The 23,783-nt window shown below is 43.3% G+C and overlaps 2 protein-coding genes across 3 annotated transcripts in view; both read left to right on the top strand.

The window, feature by feature from the left end:
• VWF (von Willebrand factor) overlaps positions 1–19,847 on the top strand; it is a 176,123-nt gene extending 156,276 nt beyond the window's left edge. The window contains 7 exon segments of the mRNA NM_001246277.1: positions 550–590; positions 1,112–1,228; positions 15,124–15,222; positions 16,200–16,328; positions 16,835–16,874; positions 18,838–18,935; positions 19,517–19,847. Coding sequence (NP_001233206.1) covers positions 550–590; positions 1,112–1,228; positions 15,124–15,222; positions 16,200–16,328; positions 16,835–16,874; positions 18,838–18,935; positions 19,517–19,705 — 713 coding nt within the window. The 3' untranslated portion in view covers positions 19,706–19,847.
• A 3,717-nt stretch (positions 19,848–23,564) lies between these two features.
• ANO2 (anoctamin 2) overlaps positions 23,565–23,783 on the top strand; it is a 388,517-nt gene continuing 388,298 nt past the window's right edge. For both annotated transcript variants that reach the window (XM_054526733.2, XM_054526736.2), the window contains exon 1: positions 23,565–23,689. In XM_054526733.2, the coding sequence (XP_054382708.1) occupies positions 23,668–23,689 (22 nt within the window). In that variant the 5' untranslated portion in view covers positions 23,565–23,667. The remainder of the gene's footprint in view (positions 23,690–23,783) is intronic.

Raw genomic sequence — 23,783 nt, 5'->3', positions numbered from 1 at the left:
TCAAGCACTTTTCCTGCCTCAGCCTCCTGAGTAGCTGGGATTACAGGCATGCGCCACCACGCTCGGCTAATTTTTGTATTTCTAGTAGAGATGTGGTTTTGCTATGTTGGCTGGGCTGGTCTTGAACTCCTGACTTCAAGTGATCTGCCCACCTCGGCCTCCCAAAGTGCTGGGATTACAGGCATGAGCCACTGTGCCTGGCCACTGAATTCTTGAAAGTGAAAATTTCAAGAGTAGCATTTCATCGTTTCATAAACCCAAACATCCTCCCATTCATCCCATCTCTTAAATGTAAATTCACGTGAGCAAGCGCTGTCGCTTGGAGAACGTACGGGGCTCTTCTCATTGTGGGCTGCATGGGGAAGGGAGGCCGCTGTGGGCTCCAGCAGTAGGACCCCCAGCGCTGGGTTGTGGGGTGGGGGGAAAGGGCTGACTGATACAAGAGGGAGGCCCAGACACGGAGGAGGAGCCCCAAAGAGAGCAGCCTGCTCGCCGGTCTTACCAGGGTGTGTTTTGCCCACTCTAACTCTGCACTTTTCTCTCCCCCAGAGCGCGTGGAAGCCTGCACGCTCAATGGCACTATCATTGGGGTGAGCCGCTGCCCTCTTCTCCAGAGCAAGTGGTGGAGACAGGGAAGGGGGTACTGCGGGAAGGGGAGCAGGCGAGTCATTGTGAAGCAGAAATGAAGGAAACTGGGGAGACCTAACCCCAGCTTTGCACTGCCTGTGGGACGTGCCTGGCGTCCTGGAGCCCAGGCTGGGACCATCTTCCCGACTCTCCAGGCCTGTCTCACACTTCCTGGCCCCCACCTCAGGCACCTGTGCGTTTCTTCTGTGCACAGAGAAGCACTCTGAAGTTATTGTGCACGTTTTGGTTTGTCCTCTCTGCCACTACCTGGGCTGCCTCTTTGGCATGAAAGTTCTCACTCTTACCATCTCCATACTGGAGGTGGGAGGACAGGAAGGCAGTGGGCCACGGGAGACAGGAGGAGCAGCAGAGCGATGGCTCGTGGGAGCTATGGGTGGGTGGGCAGGAGAAAGGGTATGGGAGTGAGGTGAGTGGGGGGTTGGGGGATGCTGGGGCGGCCTGACCCTGGTGCCTCTGCTTCCAGCCCGGGAAGAGTGTGATGATCGATGTGTGCACAACCTGCCGCTGCGTGGTGCAGGTGGGGGTCATCTCTGGATTCAAGCTGGAGTGCAGGAAGACCACCTGCAACCCCTGCCCCCTGGTAAGAGAGGCTCAATGGGGACTGAGGGCATGGACTGGACGCTTGTGGGACCCAGGCAGTGGGACCTCACTGGGGTCTTTAAATAAATAAATCTTTCATAATTTTCTGATTATAAACGATAATTGACAATAATAAGAGACTAAAAGTCACCCCCACAAATTGCATGCCTCAGAAACAATTATAATTTTAGTTTTATAAGTTGCGAACATTTTCTTCCTGAGTTTTCAAAATAAACACAATATTTGCCATGCTTATGATACTATGTTTACAGTTCTGTATCCCTTTATATATTTTAAGAAACAGCACCACCGTTCTTTGAAAATACTAAAAATTAGTCAACAAATATTTATCAGACACCTCCTATGTGCAAGGCTCTACACAACATTCCTTTGAATGGATGTGCCTCATGTATACAACCAAGCTATTATTATGGGACATTTGGGTGGTTTCAAATATTTCACCCTGTTTTTGCCAGGCCATGCTGATGATGCTTGTTCTGAATACTTCCTTGAGGTGGTTCTGAGAGGTGGACTCCTCGTTCCTAGTTTGGGAGAGGAAACTGGCATTCTGTGGGTTTCAGTTGTGACTTTTAGTCCCACCTCACTGGGAAGTTTTGAGCCCATGGCGGCAGGGCAGGGCCTGCAGCTCAGGAGGGGACCTTGGCTTCTTCCTCAAGCTCCCTTCTGGATGTGGGGCTTCTGCTGTTTTAGAAAATGCCATTGGTCAGAGGAGTTTCTTGTGAGCTAGACGCATGAACTGTGGCGATGGCTTTCTCAGAGGGTACAGGAAGTGCTTGTCTCCCTCAGCTTGGTGACAGTCAGGGGGCTGCAGCAAGGTGGAGAGGAGCCTCTTATAAGCAGGCAGCATAGTGGCCGGCGGGGGGGTGGGGTCCAAGAGGTCGTGCAGGTGCGTTTTACACTGTTGAGGACAAGGGACAGGTAGATGTTCTACATCTGTGTTCTTCATGGCACTTAGAGGTATCACGCTCAAAGTACGGGCTTAATAAAAGAAGTATGGAGTGGATGGGTCTGTAGGAGACACAGCTGTTTCTGAGAGAATGATTCAGAGAGAGCATTCCTTAATTAGGAAGAAGCTAAGTATGTGGTTTTCCTTTTGCTTATTTTTTTAAAATCCCAGTTGATGTTTTAGGATTTGGGGCCCAGTTGTGTGCACGCGTGTGTGTGTGTGTGTGTGTGTGTGTGTGTGTATTGTGTAACAACCCTCCTAGAACACGTCTGGGCTTCCATATGGAATGAAACAATGCTGCCTGGAGTCGTGTGGCATCCTTTTTTCCTGGGATGTCCACTGAAGTCCAATCAGGGCAGTCAGGAGACAGCAGGCCGCCCACCTCAATGCCAGCCTGTGGAGACAGCACTGCAGCCTGCTGTCTGGAGGGCAGGCCCGCTCACTCCCTGCAGTGCCCTCTGGTGTTCAGAGGGAGCCACAGCCATTTCCTCTGTGTCTGGAGAAATCCACCTTTAGAATCCAGTCTCAGATGTAGGTTTCCAAATACTCAAAAATCCATGGCCCCATTTGGCCTGTGTATTCTTCTTTTTCTCCAGAATTCTGGTATCTCCCAGGGGAGTGCAAGCCACCTCCTCTCTCTTGAGATCCCTTAGATTCGCCCTCCCTCTATGCATCTCTCAAGACTCGCTGAAGCCGGCCTCTGCTGATCCCGTTCTAGCTCAGCGTCCTCCGCTAGAATTACTACGTCTTCTGCCACGAAGAGTCTCTGGGACACCTCCTGGGGCGGGGGTAGCTGTGGTGAATTAGGTCTAGGTAGGTCGTCTTGAACTGCCCGCGTCTGGCTGAAGTGCCAGCGTTGCCTGAGATGTGAGTCTTCTGTTGCCTCCCGGGGAAGACAATGCTCTTACCTAAAGGCAGAGCAGCAGAAGGCAGTTTGTGCTGATGAGTGGTCGAGATGAGGCTTGACAGCTGACCGCTCAAAGAAAGCGTGAGGAAGAGCGGTCACCTTGCTGTGGAACCCTGGAAAGGCATCCCAGAGGAGGGCGACCTTGAGTGGACCTCGAGCAATGAACGGGTTGAATGTCGAATAGACCTTCTAGGGAAGGGCATGGTGAATGAATAACCGGCAGCCAGAAGCCAGGGTGAGAAAAGGGAAACATGGGGAGATGGATGGGAGGGCTGCGAGGAGTCGATGAAATACATGGAAAGGGGCCCTGAGGGGTGAGCAAGGCAGTTTTAGGAGGACAACTGTGTGAGGAAAGCAGGACTAATTGGCTGCTCAGACCTAAACAAGTGAACTCTGGGGCTGGCTGGGAACTTGCTCAGCAGGAGGAGGAAGAGGCTGCTCCTGAGAAGGATGTTTCCTGCAGTGATCAAATGTTCTGGGGAAAACCCAGAGGGCAGCTCTGCCCTCTCCTTGAACGGGGGAATGTGGAACACATACCCCCAGCCAACAGCAGCCAGGAAATCCAGCAGTGCCCAGACAAGTCCTGTTCATCGTGCGCAGCTGTGGTCTGGACCTGCCGAATAGGAGACATGCTACAGAGCAGGCCGTTTCCTCCATTCACTTCCATGCTGTCTCCTCGCCTCCCTTGCCTCTTCCAAGCCCCTGCCACACCCTTAACACTGTTGCCCCCTTCTGCTTATTTTGTGCCTCCTTTCCCTTTTCTTCCAAATCTTTCTTCTCGCATAACTGCCCTCCACCTTTCCTTTTCTTGGCCTAACTTTGCCCTCTGCCTTCTGCTGTGTGAATTTTGCCTCCCTGACTGCCCTGTCCTCACTGGCTTTTCCTCCTGCCTGCTCCTGAAGACACATCAAGTTCTTGGCTTGATTTATGAGAGCAAATGGTTTAAATTAATCTCTGAGCAAGCTTACCGACTCCTAACCTTGATTTTGGGACAGGTCGTCTGTCTGGGTGCTCCAAATTGACTTGGTGATTCATAATAGAAAAGCCTCAGGACCCCAATGAATGGATCGCTGAGTGATGATCACTAAATGTGGCAAAATGAGAAAAAGAATGACAACAGAGTTGGTTTCTCACAGAACTGAATTGATTCTTTAAAAAATTCTGGGATTATATGATTACGTTCTGTTTTTTGGGGGTACGAAGGTGGAAAGGGTCAAAAGAACTTTAATTTTTTTTCTTCTGAAAGCAACGCTAATAGTAATTTTTAGGGAATGATGAGACAGTGGATGGTAGCTTGGTAGCTTTTTGTATGTATGTATGTATGTATGTATTTATTTATTTTTAGACAGAGTCTTTCTCTGTCGCCCAGGCTGGAGTGCAATGGTGCGATCTCGGCTCACTGCAAGCCCCGCCTCCCGGGTTCACGCCATTCTCCTGCCTCAGCCTCCCGAGTAGCTGGGACTACAGGCACCTGCCGCCATGCCCAGCTAATTTTTTTTATTTTTGTATTTTTAGTAGAGACGGGGTTTCACCGTGTTAGCCAGGATGGTCTCAATCTCCTGACCTTGTGATCCGCCCACCTCGGCCTCCCAAAGTGCTGGGATTACAGGTGTGAGCCACTGTGCCTGGCTGCTTTTTGGTTTTTATTTTATTAAAATTGTTTAAAACACTCTTACTTTGCAAAATAAAAAGTTGCCAACCCTGTTTTTCTCCCAGTCCTGCTGTCTCGAAGCTGCTTCTTTGTCCGATGCAGATATAAATAAGGCGCTCTTACCTTATGTCACTGTCAAGAAGTCCCTAGCTGCACTGAGCTATGATTGCACCACTTGCACTCCAGCCTGGGTGACAGAGCGAGACCTTGTCTCAAAAACTAAACAAAACAAACAAGAAAACAAGTTCCTAGCTGAACTTATCTCCTCTGTGAGTGCAGGGGTGCCAATTAGGGGCCAGGTGCTGGGGATACAAGAGAACAGCAGGGACACAATTTGCAACTTACCATGCTTCTCAGGGAGAAGATTTTTCCAGCATTGTATGGGAGTTCCGGTTACTTCCTCACCAATGCTTGGTATTGTCATGCTTTTCAATTTTAGCCATTGTGAAGTGATATCTTCTAGCATTTTTTCCTTACTGCTTCTCTAATTTCAGAATCTTCTAGTATTTTAAATTTGCATTTCTCTGTTGGCTAATGATATAGAGCATCTTACATACTTATTGGCCATATCATCTTTTGTGACGTGTTTGTTCAAGCTTTTGGCCATTTTTAAATTGGGTTGTTTGCCCTTTAATGATTGATTATGAGTTTTTTTCTGTATTTTGGATACTAGTCCTTTATAAGGTATCTAATGAAATATTCTCTTTCAGCCAGTGGCTCAGCTTTTATTTTTCTTAATTGTGTCTTTTGAAGATCAGAAGTTTAATTTTGATAAATTTCAGTTTATAGATGTTTTTCTTTTACGGTTAGTGCTTTTTATGTTTTTGTTTAAGAAGTTTTTGTCCATTCTAAGGTCATGAAGATTGTATCCTATGTTTTCTTTTAGAAGTATTATAGTTTAGTTTTACATTTATGTCTATGATCCATGAGGAATTACATTTTAAATATGGTATAAAGTAGGGGTCTCCCATATGGCTATCCGTGGGTCCAGCACCATTTGTTGAAAGATGATCCTTTCCTCATTGAATTATGTCGGTGCCTTTGTAAAAAATGAATTGCCGGCCAGGTGTGGTGGCTCACGCCTGTAATCCCAGCACTTTGGGAGGCTGAGGCAGGCGGATCACCAGGTCAAGAGATCGAGACCATCGTGGCTAACATGGTGAAACCCCTTCTCTACTAAAAATACAAAAATTAGCTGGGTGTGGTGGCAGGTGCCTGTAATCCCAGCTACTCAGGAGGCTGAGGCAGGAGAATCACTTGAACCTGGGGGGCAGAGGCTGCAGTGAGCTGAGATCGCGCCACTGTACTCCAGCCTGGCGACAGAGCGAGACTCTGTCTCAAAAAAAAAAAAAAGAATTGCCTGTGTATGTATGGATCAATTGCTAGGCTCTTTTTTTTCTGATCTTTTAATTTGTCTATCCTTATGGTCACACCACTGTCTTGATTACTGTAACTTTATGGTTAGCCTTGAAATTAGATAATTTAAGTTCTTCAACTTTGCTGTTTTTCAAGATTGTTTTGGGTATTTAATGTCCTTTCAATTTCTATATAAATTTAGAGTCATTTTGTTAATTTTTATTAAAAAAATGTTTAAAGTGTGCTGGATTATATTGAATCTATAGGTTAATCTGGAGAGAAAGGATGTCTAGACAATGTTGAGTTTTTCAATCTATGAACATAGTATATCTCTTCAATTATTTAGGTCTTGCTCTCAGTCTGTGCTGCTATAACACAATACCTGAGATTGGGTAATTTGTAAAGAACAGAAATTATTTTTTTTCACTGTTCTGGAGGTCCAAGATTAAGGTACCAGTAGATTTGATGTCTGATGATGGCCTTTTCCTCATAGGCAGTGCTTTCTCATGGCATCCACATGTGGCAGAAGGTGGAAAGGCAAAAGGCACTAGGGCATTCCCTTTGACTTTTTTTTTTAAATAACAGCACAAATTCACTCAAGAGAGTGGAGCCCTCATGACTTAATCACTTAGGCCCCATCTCTTAATATCATCAGTTGGGGGTTTAAATCCCAACATGGGAATTTTGCTATGTGTGTGAGGGACACACACATTCACATCTTAGCAGTCTTCTTTAATTTTTCTCTGCAATGATTTTTTTTGTGTAGATGCAGAAATTTTGTTACACTTATTACCTAGTATTTAAAGTTTTTGGACAATATTGCAAATGGAAGTTTTTTTTTAAATTTTATGTTTTGTTTGTTGCTTTTATAAAGTTAGTTTTTATATTTTGATCTTGTATTCTTCAGCCTTGCTAAATACACTTATTAGTTGTAGCAATAGTGTTTTTTTTTTTTTTTTTTTGAGGGGGCAGATTCCTAAGGATTTTCTTCATAAACAGTTAGTTATGACATCTTCAAATAAAGACAGCTTTTACTTCTTCCTTTGAAATCTTTATACATTCTGTTCTGTTTTTCTTGCTTATCAAACTGGCTAATATAATCAGTACAACATTGAATAGAACTGATGGGAATATTTTCTTTCTGGTCTTAGAGGGAATTAATTCATTAAGTGTGATATAGTTGTATGTTCAACAGCAGCAGTGCCCAGCCTTTTTGGCACCAGGGACCAGTTTCGTGGAAGACAGTTTTTCCATTGACTAGGGTCAGGGGGATGGTTTTAGGATGAGTCAAATGCATTATGTTTATTACGTACCTTATTTCTATTATTATTATATTGTAACATATAATGAAATAATTATATAACTCCCATAAGGTAGAATCAGTGGGAGTCCTGAGCTGGTTTTCCTGCAGCTAGATAGTCCCATCTAGGGGTGATGGGAGACAGTGACAGATCAACAGGCATTAGATTCCCATAAGGAGCACGCAACCTGGATCCTTCGCGTGCGCAGTTCACAGTAGGGTTTGGTTTGGGCTCCTGTGAGAATCTCATGCCGGCTGCTGATCTGACAGGAGGCAGAGCTCAGTTGGTAATGTGAGTGATGGGGAGCGGCTGTAGATACAGATGAAGCTTCACTCATTGGCCCGCTGCTCACCTCCTGCTGTGCAGCCCAGTTCCTAACAGGCCACGGACCGGACTGGTACTGGGGCCACCTGTCCTATAGCATATTGAAGAAGTTCTCGTCTATATTTTTAGTACTGAGAGTTTCTACAATGACTTGGTTTTAAATTTGGTCAGACAGTTTTGCTGTATATTTTAAGATGACCGTATGGTTCCCCCTTAATTCTGTTAACATGAGGGACTGCATGGATTGATTTCAAATGGTGAGCCAACCTTTCATTCTTTTGATGAGTCCCCTTTCTTCATGATGTGTTATCCTGTTTCACATCTACTGCTAGATCCATTTGCTCATATTTTGTTAAAGATTTTAATGTGTATGTTAAAAGTGATAGGTTTCTAATTTTCTTCTCTTTAATGCTTTTGTTAGATTTTGATGTCAGGGTTATGCTAGATCCAACAAAATATGGTAGTGTTTTCTGAAGAGCTTATATAAAATTGGTATTATTTCTTCCTAAAATGCTTGGCAGATTTCATCAGTGAAGCTTACTAGACTTGAAGCTTTTCATGTGGAAAAGTTTTATATATAAAATTCAACTTTTAAAATAAAAAAACAGATTTTCTTTTTTTTCTTGAATTAGTTCGGTAAATCAGTTTTTCATGGAACTTATCCATGTATTTAAGTTGGTCAAATTTAGTTGCACAAAGTTGTTTATAACATTTCCTTATTATACTTCTAATATCTGTGGAATCTGCAATTGTAAACCTTCTATTATTTCTAATATTGATAATTTGTTTCTTTTTATTTTCTTGATTAATCTAGCTAGAGATTTTCTTACTTTGACTAATTTGTCTATTATATATTATTATTATATATTATTATATTATTATTAATCTTTCAAAGATCCAACTTTTGCCTTTGTTGTTTTACTTTTTATATTTTTCTTTTCTATTTTATTGATTTGTGCCCTTATTTTTATTATGTCATGTCATTTAATGACTGGGTCTAATTTGCTCTTCTTTTACTAGCATCTTAATATGGAAGCTTAGCTCATGGTTTTCTAATATAAAATTTAAAATATAAATTTTCCTTCAAGATCTGTTTTTGCTGTACTCCTCAGATTTTGATGTATTGTTTTTTTATTACCTCTGGTTAAAAATAGTTATTTTTTGATCCATGGGTTATTTAAAAGTATTTTATTTAATTTCCAAATATGGTGGTGTGTTTTTCAATACTTTATTGTTGCTAATTTCGGTATAGTTTCATTATATTGAAATTGGTCATAGAATATAATCTCTAAGATTTCAAAATCTGACATTTATTTACTTTTTTATCTAGTCAGTCTCTGTTTATCCATGTTTACATTTTTATGGCCCACAGTTTGGTCTATCTTTGTGAATATTCCATGTGCATTTGAGAAGAATGTGTGCTCTGCAATTTTGGAATGTAATAGTTTATTATTTCCCACTAGGTCATATTGGTTCTTATAGTTTTCCAAATCCTCTATGTCTTCATTTGTCTTTTTCCTACTTGTTTTTATCAATTACTGAGAGAACGTAAAAAGCACTGACTAAGATTGTGGATTAGCCTATTTCTCCCTTTAGTTCTATCCATTTTTGCTTCATATATTATGAAGCTCTGTAGATGCATACATGTTTAGCATTCTTATGTCTTGATGAATCTATTTTTTTGTCATTATCAAATAACCTCCTTTATTTTTTATTTATTTATTTTTTGAGATAGGATCTCACTCTGTCGCCCAGGCCTGGAGTGAAGTGGCACAATCATGGCTCACTACAGCCTTGACCTCCCAGGCTCAGGTGATTCTCCCACCTCAGCCTCCCACCTAGCTGGGACTAGAGGTGCGTGCCACCATGTCCAACTAATTTTTTATAGAGATGGAGTTTTGCTATGTTGCCCAGGCTGGTCATGAATTCCTAGGCTCAAGCGATCCTCCCACCTCAGCCTCCCAAAATGCTGGATTATAGGTGTGAGCCACCGCACCCAGCCACCTCCTTTATTTTTGGTAACATTCCTCATCTTAAGCTGTCTCTAGTCCTATCTAAGCTTGGCAACAATGGACCAAGATAACAAACTAAGAATTACAGTCAGTTATTCACTCATTCAACATATATGGCATCTACTATCATTTATCCAAGCAGAGGGATCAAATTAGTGAAAGAAAACAGGTAAAAATCCTTTCCCTGCTTCCCCTAAGTGAAGAGTAATCTTTTATGTTTATTTATTTATTTTTTGAGACAGGGTCTCACCCTGTCTTCCAGGCTGGAGTGCAGTGGTGTGATCATGGCTCACTGCAGTCTTGACCTCCTGGGCTCAGGTGATCCTCCCATCTCAGCCTCCCAGGTAGCTGAGACTACAATTGTGCACCACCACGCCTAACTGATTTTTTGTATTTTTTGTAGAGATGGGGTTTTGCCATGTTTCACAGGCTGGTCACAAACTCTCGGGCTCAAGTGATCTTCCCGTCTGGGCTTCCCAAAGTGCTGATGTTACGGGCATGAAGCCACCACACTAGCCTTGTTTGGTATTAATACACCTATATCAACTTTCTTATTTTGACTAATTTGTCTATTACACCTTTCTTTTCAACCTATCTATCTAAATTAAAAGCGCATCTCTTGAAAACAACATACTAATTGAGTTTTGCTTTTTAAAATCTAAAGGTAACAATCTCCATTTAATGTAATTATTGATATGGTTGGGGTTAAATCTATTCTTTTGTTATTCATTTTATCTGCTGTCGTCTTTGTTATTTGTTCTGTTGTTAATTCTTTTTTGTCTTTTGGTTCAATTGCGTTTTTCTTTTTTTTCTTTTTTTTAGTATTATATCTCTCTATTGGCCCTTTCATTGTATTTCTTTATATTACTATTTTAGTGGTTGCTCTAGACTTATCACAGTACACTTTGATTGAATAACATTTCATGTGCAATGTACTTTTTCCATAATTTGTACGTTTGTTGTCATGTAGTTTACTTCTACATAAGAAGAGATAAATTCCACAAGGTATTGCTATTATTTTTGCTTTAAACAGTCATTTGTCTTATATAGAATTTAAAAGGTGAACTGAAAGTGATGATTTATATTTACCTACATATTTATAATTTTCAGTGCTCTTCCTTCTTATATATCTGAATTTCCATATCATATCATTTCCCTTCAGCCTAAAGAACTTCTTTTAGTGCAAGGCTGGATGACAGCACATTTCTCAGATTTCATTTATCTGAAAATGTCTCTATTCTGCCTTCATTTACATATTCATGAATATAGAATTCTAGGTTGGCCGGTTTGTTTTTAAATTTCATCACTTTAAGTATATTTCATAGTCTTTTGGCTTGTGTTATTTCTGATGACCAGTCAGCCGCCATTTTTATTGTTGTTTTCCTGTATGCATTTCCCCCCTTCTATTGGATGCTTTAACAGTTTTTCTTTAGTTTTCAGAAGCTTGAGTATATGCTTTTGTGTAATTTTCTTCCTACCTTTTCTATTTTGGATTCATAGTTTCCTGGATTTGTGGGTTGATTTTCTGATCAAATTGAGAAAAAATTCAGTTATTATTTCTTTAATTTTTTTCTGTTTCATTTTGTTTTCCTGTCTTTCTGAAACTCTAATTACACGTACATTCATGTGTTGCTTAACAATGGAGATATGTTCTAAGAAATGCATCGTTAGGTTATATCTGTTGTGCAAAGATCATAGAGTGCACATATACAAATCCAGATGGTATAGTCTACTACACAACTAGGTTATATGGTATAACCTGTTACTCCCAGGTGACAAAGCTGTATGGCATGTTACTGTGCTGAATACTGTAGGCAACCGTAACACAATGATTAGCATTTGTATATCTAAACACATGTAAACATAGAAAAGGTACAGTAAAAAATATATAAAGGATAAAAATGATATACCTGTATAGGGCACTTAGAATGGAGCTTATAGGACTGGAATCTGCTCTGGGTGAGTCAGAGAGTGAGTGGTGGGTCAATGCGAAGACCTAGGACATTGCTATAGTCTATAAACATTGTACACTTAGGCTACCCTAAATTTACTAAAAAATATTTTTCTTTCTTCAATAATAAATTAACTTTAGCTCACTGTAACTTTTTTACTTATAAAGTTTTAAAATTTTAAAAGCTTTTTGATTCTTGTAATAACACTTAGCTTAAAACACAAACACATTGTACAGCTGTACAAAAATATTTTTTCTTTATAACCTTATTCTACAAGCTTTTTCCTATTTTTGAAATTTTTAATTTGTTTAACTTCTTTTTTTTTTTCGAGACAGGGTCTCATTCTGTCACCCAGGCTGGAGTGCAGAGGCATTATCATAGCTCATTGCAGCTTAAACTCCTGGGATCAACTGATCCTCCTGCCTCAGCCTCCCAAACAGGTGGAGCTATAGGCATTTTTTTATCTTTAAACTTTTTTGTTAAAAATGAAAACTCAGCACGCACAGTAGTCTAGGCCTACACAGGGCTGGAATAATCAATATCAGCCTTCTGCCTCCACATCTTGTTCCACTGGAAAGTCTTCAGGGGAAATAACACTCATGGAGATGTCGTCTTCTGTGATAACAATGCCTTCGTCTGGAATACTCCTGCAGGACCTACGTGAGGCTGTTTTACAGTTAACTTTTTATATTTTTAATAAATAGAAGGAGTATCTCTAAAGTATTGATAAACCAGTAACACATATTATCATCAAGTACATAATTGTATGTGCTATACTTTTACATGACTGGCAGCACAGTAGGTTTGTTTACACCTGCATCACCACGAACGTGTGAGTAATGTGTTGTGCTATGAAGGCACTAGGTGATAGGAATTTTTCTGTTCCATTATAATTTTATGGGATCATTGTCATACATGCAGTCTGTTGTTGACTGAAACATTGTTTTTTGGCTCATGACTATATATTATTAAACCATTGATACTATTCCACTGGTCCCTGGGGCTCCATATTTATATTTTTTACATCTTTATTCCTCTCTATGCTTCAGTTTGGGTAATTTCTATTGATCTGTCTTAAAATTAAAGGATCTTTTATTTTCTTGTATCCTGTCTGCAGTTAATCCAATCCAGTGAATTTTTGATTTAGAGTATTGTGTTTTCTAGTTCTAAGATTTCCATTTGATTTTTTTTCTTTTTTTTTTTTTTCTTTTATTATTATTATTATTATACTTTAGGTTTTATGGTACATGTGCGCAATGTGCAGGTAAGTTACATATGTATACATGTGCCATGCTGGTGCGCTGCACCCACCAACTCGTCATCTAGCATTAGGTATATCTCCCAATGCTATCCCTCCCCCCTCCCCCCACCCCACAACAGTCCCCAGAGTGTGATGTTCCCCTTCCTGTGTCCATGTGTTCTCATTGTTCAATTCCCACCTATGAGTGAGAATATGCGGTGTTTGGTTTTTTGTTCTTGCGATAGTTTACTGAGAATGATGATTTCCAATTTCATCCATGTCCCTACAAAGGACGTGAACTCATCATTTTTTATGGCTGCATAGTATTCCATGGTGTATATGTGCCACATTTTCTTAATCCAGTCTATCATTGTTGGACATTTGGGTTGGTTCCAAGTCTTTGCTATTGTGAATAATGCGGCAATAAACATACGTGTGCATGTGTCTTTATAGCAGCATGATTAAAGTTTCCAGATTGTTCCTAATTCCCTGTCTATTTTTCCATTATATCCGTCATTTCTTCTAGAGTCTTTAACGTATTTATCATAGTTATTTTAAAGTTCCTCCCTGCTAATTGCAATATTGGGGCCATTTCTGTGTCTGTTTATATTAAGTGGTAATTCTCTTGGTATAGATCAAATTTTTTTCTTTGCATGAAATTTTTTTTTTACTGTGTATTAGACATTGGTGGAAGATATGTTGAAGAGACTCTTCTGCTGTTTCTTTATAATAAAGGTTAAAGTTTGGTTCTAGAATGTGGTTAGATTATTGGTGGTTCATTTTGAACTACCAATTTTTAAAGTCTTGATTTTTAAACTACATTAGGGAAGGTCTATTTCAGTGTTTTTCTTAGCCCTAGGCTGAATATTTTAGTCCTGAGACACAGTGTTTACTCTGAAGGCTTGTCCCTTATGAAGTTCCGGTAGAAACCCAGGTGTTTACCTAGCCCCTCCAACTTGTTAGAATTCAGATGGCAAACTCTGTCCCGTGTGGTGTGCGGCAACTGAAATTTCTGCTCAGGTCTTTGAGCTTTCCAGCTGTTGTTTTGTCTCTGGGCTCCTTGTAGGCTCTCCTATAGATGTATAATTAAGGGATCAACCAAAGAGTTCAGAGGAGTTTATATGCAGATTTAGGGGCTTCTTCTTTCTGACTTCCTCTTTTCTGACGTTTTCCCTTCAGTTGCCAGCTATTCTAGCAGTTCCAAACTCTGTCTGCTGAGTCCTCAGGCAAATACAACTACAGTTTTCTGCTTGAATTCTGGCTGTCCAGTGCCATACAGACGGCCCTCATGGGAAAAGCCATTTAAACATAAATCTTGTCCATTATGGTTCCTTTTTTCAAGGATGAAATAATCTAGACTTTATTCTTGATTTTGGTCTTCTTCTAGTGCTTTTGAACAGTTGCTTTAAATATTTCGTCAATTGTTTATAATCATCATCTGCAGGAAGGTTAGTCCAATACAAGCCACTGTGCCATAACTAGAGTCAGAACTTCATCAAAAGTTTCTAAGCTGAGGAGTGACAAGAGTAGACGTAGGCTTTAAGAAAGTCATTCTGGCAGATGTGTGGTAACCTGTAGCAGGGGAGCAAGAATGAAGGTAGGAAGACAAAATAAGACTATTACCAGAGTCCCTGGTAGATGATGGTTATTTAGACTCGATGATGAAAGAGGAGACTGGTCATGACAAGCAATGGATCAGTTTGAGATACATTTTTGGCAAGATTTGGTGATAAGCAGAGGATGAGAAAAAAGGGGAAGCAAGGATAACTCTCAGATTTCTTGTTTGAAAGACTGGGTGATTAACACCACTTACCAAAATAGGGAATACCAGAGAAGGATGAGATTTGGGGCAAAAATCAAATTTCCTTTTGGATGCAAGTCTCAAGATGACAATAAAATAATTGTCCAGTAAACAATTGAATTTGTAAGTCTGAAGCTCAGGGAAAAGGTCTCATTTACTAGGTCTGGCTGCTACAACCTGAGTGAGATGTTCACATGCAGAGGGAAGGAATGCTACCTAGGGGATTGAGAACTGACAAAAGCTGGTTGGAGTTGGATGTTGACTTTCTGAATTCTAGGTGAAACTACTGGATAGGAGAGATGAGAGGCCAGCAAAATAAGCCTACTTATAATTGGGATGTTTTAAGGAGGTTAACTGTGGCTGCTTTTTCCCCCTCTGGATACAGGGTTACAAGGAAGAAGATAACACAGGTGAATGTTGTGGGAGATGTTTGCCTACCGCTTGCACCATTCAGCTAAGAGGAGGACAGATCATGACACTGAAGGTAGGAGTAAGCGGAACGCAGGGCTCCCTCACATATCACCATCTTGCTTCCTTTTTTGGAAATTTTTCTTCAAGAAAGAGGGGCTAAGTTTGGTTCAGTATTGGCTTCTTTTTCTACTTCTTTCTGATTATATAAAGACAAGATAGATGACTTACTGCAGGCACAGAATTTTCTCTTTTATTTAGTTATTTTGTTGCTCTTCTTGACAAGAGTGTACTTGGTGTAGGGCCTCACGATTTGGAGTTGATCTTTTTTTTTTCTCTTTTTTGAGATGGAGTCTCGCCCTGTTGCGAGGCTGGAGTGCAATGTCACGATCTCGGCTCACTGCAACCTCCGCCTCCCGGGTTCAACTGATTTCCCTGTCTCAGCTTCCTGAGTAGCTGGGACTACAGGCACGCGCCACCACGCCCAGCTAATTTTTGTAGTTTTAGTAGAGACGGGGTTTCACCATGATGGCCAGGATGGTCTCGATCTCTTGACCTCGTGATCCACCTGCCTCGGCCTCCCAAAGTGCTGGGATTACAGGTGTGAGCCACCGTGCCTGGCCTGGAGGTGGTTGATCTTTAAGATTTTCTCTAGCCTTGGGAGTCTGTAAGACTGGACAGGCCATCAGGGTGAAACAAACTCTGATCTATGAAGTCCGGACTAGCTGGTGGGTCTGGGAGGTAGTGCCCTTGGTTCATCTCTAGTTCAGTTATCAACTAGCCAGTTTGCTGTTGCTATATCTTAATCCTTCAAGCATTTAACTGGTCAGAAGAGTCTACATAGCAGCCCTGTTCATAGGATACAAGCTTTAAAACTGGGACTTCACTTCTGGTCTGTGTTCTGGGTGTGGGGGCTTTATTATACACTGTCTTGTTCTTGTTTCATGGTTCTCCAGATTGTTTCATCAACTCCATGGAGTCAAGCTCATGGTTTGAAGTGGCTTTGTGAACCAAACACTGTCTCTGACTTTACCCACTCCTCTTTCCTTCCAGCGTGATGAGACACTCCAGGATGGCTGTGATACTCACTTCTGCAAGGTCAATGAGAGAGGAGAGTACTTCTGGGAGAAGAGGGTCACAGGCTGCCCGCCCTTTGATGAACACAAGTGTCTGGCTGAGGGAGTGAGTACTCATCCTGCTTTCCTCTTTACTGCCTCAATCTCTAAGAACAAGATCCTTCTGAATAGCGTGCATCCCAGCTCTGGCATAATTTCTCAGTGTCTGAGGCACATCTCTGGCCTAGTTGAAGAATCAGATTACTAAATCAAAGCCTATGGAGAGATAAAATTCTCTGCAATATAGGATGTTTTTAAAAAATATTTTCCTTAAGGGAGGCTGAGTGTGTGATTCTTGAATAAGAAGATGTGAGATCAAACTGATTTTTAGTCTCCCTGGGAATGAAGATCCTGATGACTCAGTTGGAAGAGAATTCAGAATAATCAAAATTGTTTCAGCCTGGTCAGGTAGGGTGGTCAAGCTGCTCACATTTATGATAGGAAAGCATAGTTTACATCTGGGCACTTAAGCACAGGGCTGTGAGTTCAGAGCTAAAAATTGGCCTGGAGTGACCTGAAAGCTGTCTACTCTGTACTGTTTGTGTCTAACCTGCAATTTTGCTGTTTTCTTAGGGTAAAATTATGAAAATTCCAGGCACCTGCTGTGACACATGTGAGTACATTACTAATATCTTGTCCCTTGAAACACATCAGAGCAAGTCTAGGGGCTCTTTGCAGCTTGCTCCTTGAAACCCATTAGCGAGCCCCGTGACTGTTCTTTGGAGTAAGCTTTATTTCAGAAAGATGTTTCATGACCACTGGTCAGTCATTATGTTCAGTCTTGCAGGGGGCAGCCTCCCCTCCTTCGATGTCATCAGACTGCCCTCTTGAACTCCCTTTTAGATGCCCATGGATCAATCTCTTTTCCCTTTTCCTGCAAACTCCCTCCTGTCTCCAGCTTCTTACGTGTCTTTCCCCTCATAGGATCTTTGATTGCTCATAGTGGTATCCTGGAACAATATGTTCCCTCTCCAACCAAAGCTTCTTGAAGACAGGCACCTTGGATCTATGATCTTGACAGAGTAGACTCTCAACACATACCTATTCATGAGCGTGCTAAAGCTATCTCAAAGAGAAAGCAAAGCCACCAGCTGGCTGACAACAGCCCACATGTGCTGTGGGGGCTGCTCTAAGTTTATCAGCCCCTCTTCTTCACTCTGAGCTCCTCTTGACCTTGTAGTTATGTCCTACTGATTGGTTCTCATTGCTCACAGCAGCAGCTTTGGAGACGAGACACAAATTGGCACATCAGACAGTGTTCTTCCCATACATGCTTGTGTTCATGAGCACAAATAACTTTCAGGATCCCAATGCTAATGCCATAGTTTCTGAATATAGAATTACTTGCCTGGACTGAGATTTTTTGTTTTAAGTTAGGGTTTTCTTTTTTGTCCTGGGTTCACAGGTCCATGCTTGTTTACAGATAGAGAAAGAGTGAAAACATGAATACCTTCAGTGTTCAATCATTCATTCTTGACAGCCCCTGCAATTTCTGTAACCAAATCTCAGATCGAGGAAACACTCTGAAAGCATGTCTTTCTGTGATTCCCATTTGAATGGTTTAAGAATGTGAAGTCAGGAACCATCAGAGAAGAAGAATTCTCTCTAGGCACACTGCATGTGGAATTTGATTAAGAGACTGTTAACCTACAAAACCACCACAAAGGGTCTTTGTTGGTCAGTGCATTCAAGAGTCTTTGAGATCTTTAATAAGGACAATAAGCCAGGCTCAGGGCTTTAAATCCACAGCAACATAGTATAGTATGCTGGTCTAAATGTTGTTGTTTTTTTTTTAAATTCATCCTCTTAATGTAATTGGCAGGCTTTCCCTTTACAATGAAATCATCTGGAAATTAGAAGGCAGACTAATATGTAGTTAGGGTTGATTTAGATTTGGAGCCATCTAAGGACAGAAAACTCCCATTCTTCAGACTGGAATGGTGAGCTGGGATTAAATTTTTGAATTCCCAGTGGGCCAAGTAGAGATTCAGATCTGAATGCCACTAACCCCTGTGTGAAAGGAAACCCATGTCAGCAACCTGGAGTCAGCAGTACCCGAAGAAAGGCCTTCACAAAGGTGCCTAGGGATCTTCTCGGTCCCCAGAGAGGCAGGGTATGCCCTTATATCACCATGACTTTGCCTTTCCTCTTACCCCAAGGCAGGAATGAACAGATAGTAATTATACTTATTGACTACTTCATTGCCCATTAGCTTCTGAATGTAGTTACAAGCACAAGAGGGTTGCTTTAGCCATTTGGTTTTTAGAGTCTACAGTGATATAAAGGCAAGTCTTATTCATTTTACATCACCATAGCACAGTGAATTTAGGCTCTTCCTGCAATTAAAATTGTACCATTAAGTGAGTTAAGTCCAGCAATAACTATATCTCTGCATATTTTGGGCCAGGAACAGCTGAGGTGAACCAGGATAACTGAATTCCCTCCCTGTGGCTGGCTTTGGTTATTTGGTTTCTGTGAAAGGGACCTATTTCCAGCCCAGTGAGGGCACTGGGGCTGAAGAGTGTTCTCTAGAACCCCAGCCAGTCCTCAAGTTTCACCTCTCACCTGTCCTATAGGTGAGGAGCCTGAGTGCAACGACATCACTGCCAGGCTGCAGTATGTCAAGGTGGGAAGCTGTAAGTCCGAAGTAGAGGTGGATATCCACTACTGCCAGGTAAGGGCTCTGCTTCAATAAGGCCTGGGTGCGGAGGGCTGAGCCTCCGTGTTTGGATACCTATCCTTAGTTACATTCTAGAAGGATCTGGAAAATTTGCAGGGAAGAGAAGGGAAATGAACTGGAAGCATTTTTTTTTAAAGTAAATATTTTATTGAAGTAACTGAATTTTTGACTCCAGGAGAAAAACAAAAACGGAAGAAAGACTCAACAAATCCTTTACAGAAAATGGAGAGTTATTTATGCAAGATGGGGGCCACAATTCTTGAAGATCAATCAAACATATATAAAAATCTCCTGCATAAAACATGCATAATCAGGCATAAAACATTTTATGCATTAACATGCATAAAAATTGCAGCTACAGGGATGTGGGTATGATATTATTACCATAGAGGAGAGGACATGTCAGACCTATGATCTTCCTTTACAAATTGCCTAGCTGTCCTGGGTGCTTCTGGGTGAGATCAGACCTGCCTTGCTTGGAGGGGGTCAGGGAGAAAGCAGGCTGCCCCAGAGCCCTGCCTAGGCCAGGACTTCCCACCATTGTGAAGCTCCCATCTTCCTCTGCTTTCTTGCAGGGCAAATGTGCCAGCAAAGCCATGTACTCCATTGACATCAACGATGTGCAGGACCAGTGCTCCTGCTGCTCTCCGACACGGACGGAGCCCATGCAGGTGGCCCTGCACTGTACCAATGGCTCTGTTGTGTACCACGAGGTTCTCAATGCCATGGAGTGCAAATGCTCCCCCAGGAAGTGCAGCAAGTGAGGCTGCTGCAGCTGCGTGGGTGCCTGCTGCTGCCTGCCTTGGCCTGACAGACCAGGCCAGAGTGCTGCCAGTTCTCTGCATGTTCTGCTCTTGTGCCCTTCTGAGCCCGCAATAAAGGCTGAGCTCTTATCTTGCAAAAGGCTGCTGGTGCACTGTGTCGTAGGACTGAGATGGCAACAGTGGGCAGGGGCTGAGTTCTGAGACCGGTTCTGAGGAAGGAAGCACAGGCCCCATCTGCAAGCCTCTGTGTCAGTGTGAGATACTGCTAGCCTCTGGGGAAAAGTGATGTCTTTGCCTCCAGGGGTGGGAAAGGCATAGCATGGGGTAGGCCTCTTCTGAAACTCAGCACAAAGTAAAAGGGATTTTCCCAGCAGCACTGGATTCTCCATTCTCTGAATGGAGGGGCTTCTGAACATAGCAGAGGGGTGGGTCCTGGAGCCAGGCTCCTGCTGAGATAGATACTATTGTTGTCACATGGCTGGCAGTGTGGAGAAGGTGTCTGACCAAGTGTGCAAGGATTTCTCTGAGCCCGTGGCTCACAGAGTTCCTCTGTACCCATAGTGGCCCCTGTGGGAGGGAGAGGTGCTGAGGACTGATGGGGACCTGGAAACAGGGTGCTGGCAGGTGCAGTAGTGTGGTCCCCCAACTCAGCCTGAGGGCATGAGCCCCAGATTTGGAGGCAGACCTTGCTCAGCTGTGTGGCCTCAAACAAGCCCCTTAGTGGTTCTCAGACTCAGTTTCCTCATTTGGAAAACAGGAATGTTGGTCTCACTCATAAGATGGTGAGGATAAACAACCTCAGCCTAAAATAAGGCCTGCAAGTCCTTAGGTAACTGTAAATTGCTCTATAATCATGTAAGAAGTGGCGAGAATAACAATGGGGAAATCAAGGCTTTCGGGAGGGAATAAGAGACTCTAATGTTTTTTTTTTTTGGTTTTTTTTTTTTTTTTCTTTTATTGTAATTATTATTATTATTATTATTATTATACTTTAGGTTTTATGGTACATGTGCCCAATGTGCAGTAAGTTACATATGTATACATGTGCCATGCTGGTGCACTGCACCCACCAACTCGTCATCTAGCATTAGGTATATCTCCCAGGAGACTCTAATGTTAACAGCAGAGCATTAGGGATTTCCTTTGTGGTGAGGGCTGGACCGGCTGGGTTTCTTTCGGGCTTTATGCTTGATGCCAAGGTCCTACGTACTCCAGACATCCTTCAGTGGAAGAGGAAGTGGTGTAGATAACACCAAACATCATCCAGTCCCCAAATCAGTAACTGGTACTGTCACTTGCAATTAGAGATGGTCCTTCCTTAAAATTTATGGAAGAGTTTTCATGTACATGCTGGCAAGGTGGTGGGGACTCTTGCTGGGGAGAATGCCCATGAGAAAGAAGGGGATGTCCTGGATTACAAGAATTTGATGAAGAATTGATTTTCATTCCAAATACTTTTGACACAGGAGAAACTCAGCTCATTGAAAGTACTGGATAATGGAGTCAAAAGGGACTTAGATGTCATCTAGTCCACTGTCCCTCCTCCACTCCTTTACAAGTGATGAAAGCAGATCAGAGAACTCAAGTGACTTGCCAAAGGTCATAACTGCTGGGTGGCAGGGCCAGGTTCAGGACCCAGGTGCCTTGACACCTGGATAAGAACTCCCAGGCCACCTCATCAGAGCCACATGATTCCTGTTGCTTACACTCTTCCCGTGCTGACATGGGGACCAGTGACTGCTGCATCCCTAAGTTTCTACCATTTCTGTAACTGCCTGAGCTTAACCTTAAGCCACATTACAGGAAAATGGCATAGACTATGCTGAGTAGGCTTGGTGGGGAGTTCAGTGGGGCAGAAGGGAGGAAGAATGGATAGAAGTTTTATATAACTACTCAGTAATTCAAAGGTTGCTCTCCATCCATCACCCCACTCGCAACTTTGGGTGGCCTCTAAGGTCTCTCTTGGTAGGAAATCAGATCCAGAGACAGGGAATTAACTGTCACTCTTCTGACTGATCGCCTAACACGCTAGCTGGGGACAAGGTGTTATTGGAGGCATCAACTTCAGAGAAATTCAGCAGGAAGGCTAGCACTGCAGCATAGGTCGTTGATTTTCCAACTGCCTATGTCTTGCTAGCTTGAACTTCTCATGTTTACTGATAGGTCATTTTACCATCAAGAAAAAAGCTGAATTGGAAAACCGCATGTTTTGATTATTTAAAAAAAACCCAAAGCAATGGAAGGGAGCTGAGTAAAAAGGATGCAAGAAGAGAAACTGGTGGGGCTGGTGTGTGTGGAGTGGTGTCTCGGCAGTCTTCTTTTATTTACAGGTATTCCAAAGGCACTGTACCTGGTTTCAGGGACCCTCTTTTTTACTCACCCTCAGACCAGGCAAGACAGACTGCCCCAAAGTGGATGTTTTAAGGGGAGTCTCAAGGAAGGAGTATACAGAGACTAAGAAACTGCTGGAGGGAAAGAAGAAAGGTAATGAATGAAGGAGCAATGGTGACCATTTTTCAATCGTTTGGGAATTGAAAAGACATGATAACGGTCCCTGGAAGTAGACAGGTAGAAAGGGGTTGTTAGGGACAGAAAGGAGCAGAATAGCAGAGTGTTATGCCACAGACTCCAGGGCAGGCTGCCTGCTTTGGAATCCCAGGATCCTCTTAGAGGCAAGTTACTTGACATTTAACACTGCAGTCCTCACATCTGTAAAATGGGCACACTGCAGTGATTGCCTCATATACTTATTGTTAGGATTAAAATAACTACTGCAGGGAAGGCACTGAGAAGGGTGTTGGGTGGAGAGGAAGTCCTGTAGAAGCATTAGCCGGTAGTATTGCAGTGGATGGAATAAAGCCCTGGTTTGGGACATCACATCTGGTGGTTTTCCTTCTGCTCTGCCCTCGACTGTGGTGTCACTTACTCCCCTTTGCTTCCCCAGGCTCCTTCTCTATGAAGTGGGATCTATCATGACCAGCCTACCTTATCAATATAGGAGAGAAAATCGTCATGCCTGAAGGTCAGTGATCACAAATGGCATACTTGACCTTAACATAGTACTTCTTCATTTTGGGGGTCCATGGTATTAACGAACTTCTTTTACTTCCGTGCATCTTGGAGTTGCAGATTCCATCGTGCAGAAGGGCCCTTTGGAGGTTTTCCCTCCCATCCCCCTGCCCAGGTCCGTGAACTGTCCCGGGGAGATGGCACTCCTCTTGCCCTCTGGGGATGGAGCTTCCATCATCTACGACCTCAACCTTCCTTAACCCTCCTAGCGTCTCATGGGACAGCTCTTATAAAATGGACCCCTCCTCCTGCCTCTGGCAGCCCCTCCTTCTGTTCTGCGGTCCCTTGTGCACCTACTACCTGCCTCTTCTCCCTTTTGTCCTGCTTAACTAGGGGAAGGTGGGGACAGCTGGTCTCCACCTAGGGTCGAGACAGGTGTGGGGGATCTGCCGTCCAGGGGCTCGCCCCCCCTCCCGCCCCAGGGCTAACCCCTGGACAGTGGATGACCCTTTGGGGTGGCGGGAAGAAGGCTTTGCTGGCAGGACTGGAAACTAATCAGCCAGACAGTTCATGAGATAATCCGGCTGAATTTTTACACTCGAAGCAGGTTGTGGGGCGTCACCCCGGCTCTGGGGGAGCAGGGAGCGTTTACTGTCTCGCCCCTCAGCCCCACGGACCCGAGTGTGTCCTGGACTCAACCCGGCCGCGGGACCGCGCGCGCTCCATTCTCGACGCCCCGCTCCCAGCGCCCGGGCGCCCAGGGCGCAGCGGGGAGAGCTGGGCTCTGGCTGCGCGGCGCCGGCGGCCGGGAGGGATGGGGAGGGGAGGAGGCGGCAGCCGGCGAGGGGCGGGCGCGCCGGGACGGAGCTGAGCCGCGATGGAATTAGCCCCGCGGCGGCATAAGCCTGCCCAGAAGCGCGCGGCCGCGGGCCGGCGGGGTCTGCGTCCACATCATGGCGACTCCCGGGCCGCGGGGTGAGTTTCCCGGCTGGACCCTGGTCCTGGTCGCCCACAGGTGGTAGGAGGGAGGGAGTGAAGGAGGCGGCATCCGAACTCCCACCCTTCGGGA

This window comes from Pongo abelii, chromosome 10, assembly GCF_028885655.2.
Source record: "Pongo abelii isolate AG06213 chromosome 10, NHGRI_mPonAbe1-v2.0_pri, whole genome shotgun sequence".
NCBI lineage: Eukaryota > Metazoa > Chordata > Mammalia > Primates > Hominidae > Pongo > Pongo abelii.
This window is presented reverse-complemented; position numbering and strand designations above follow the sequence as displayed.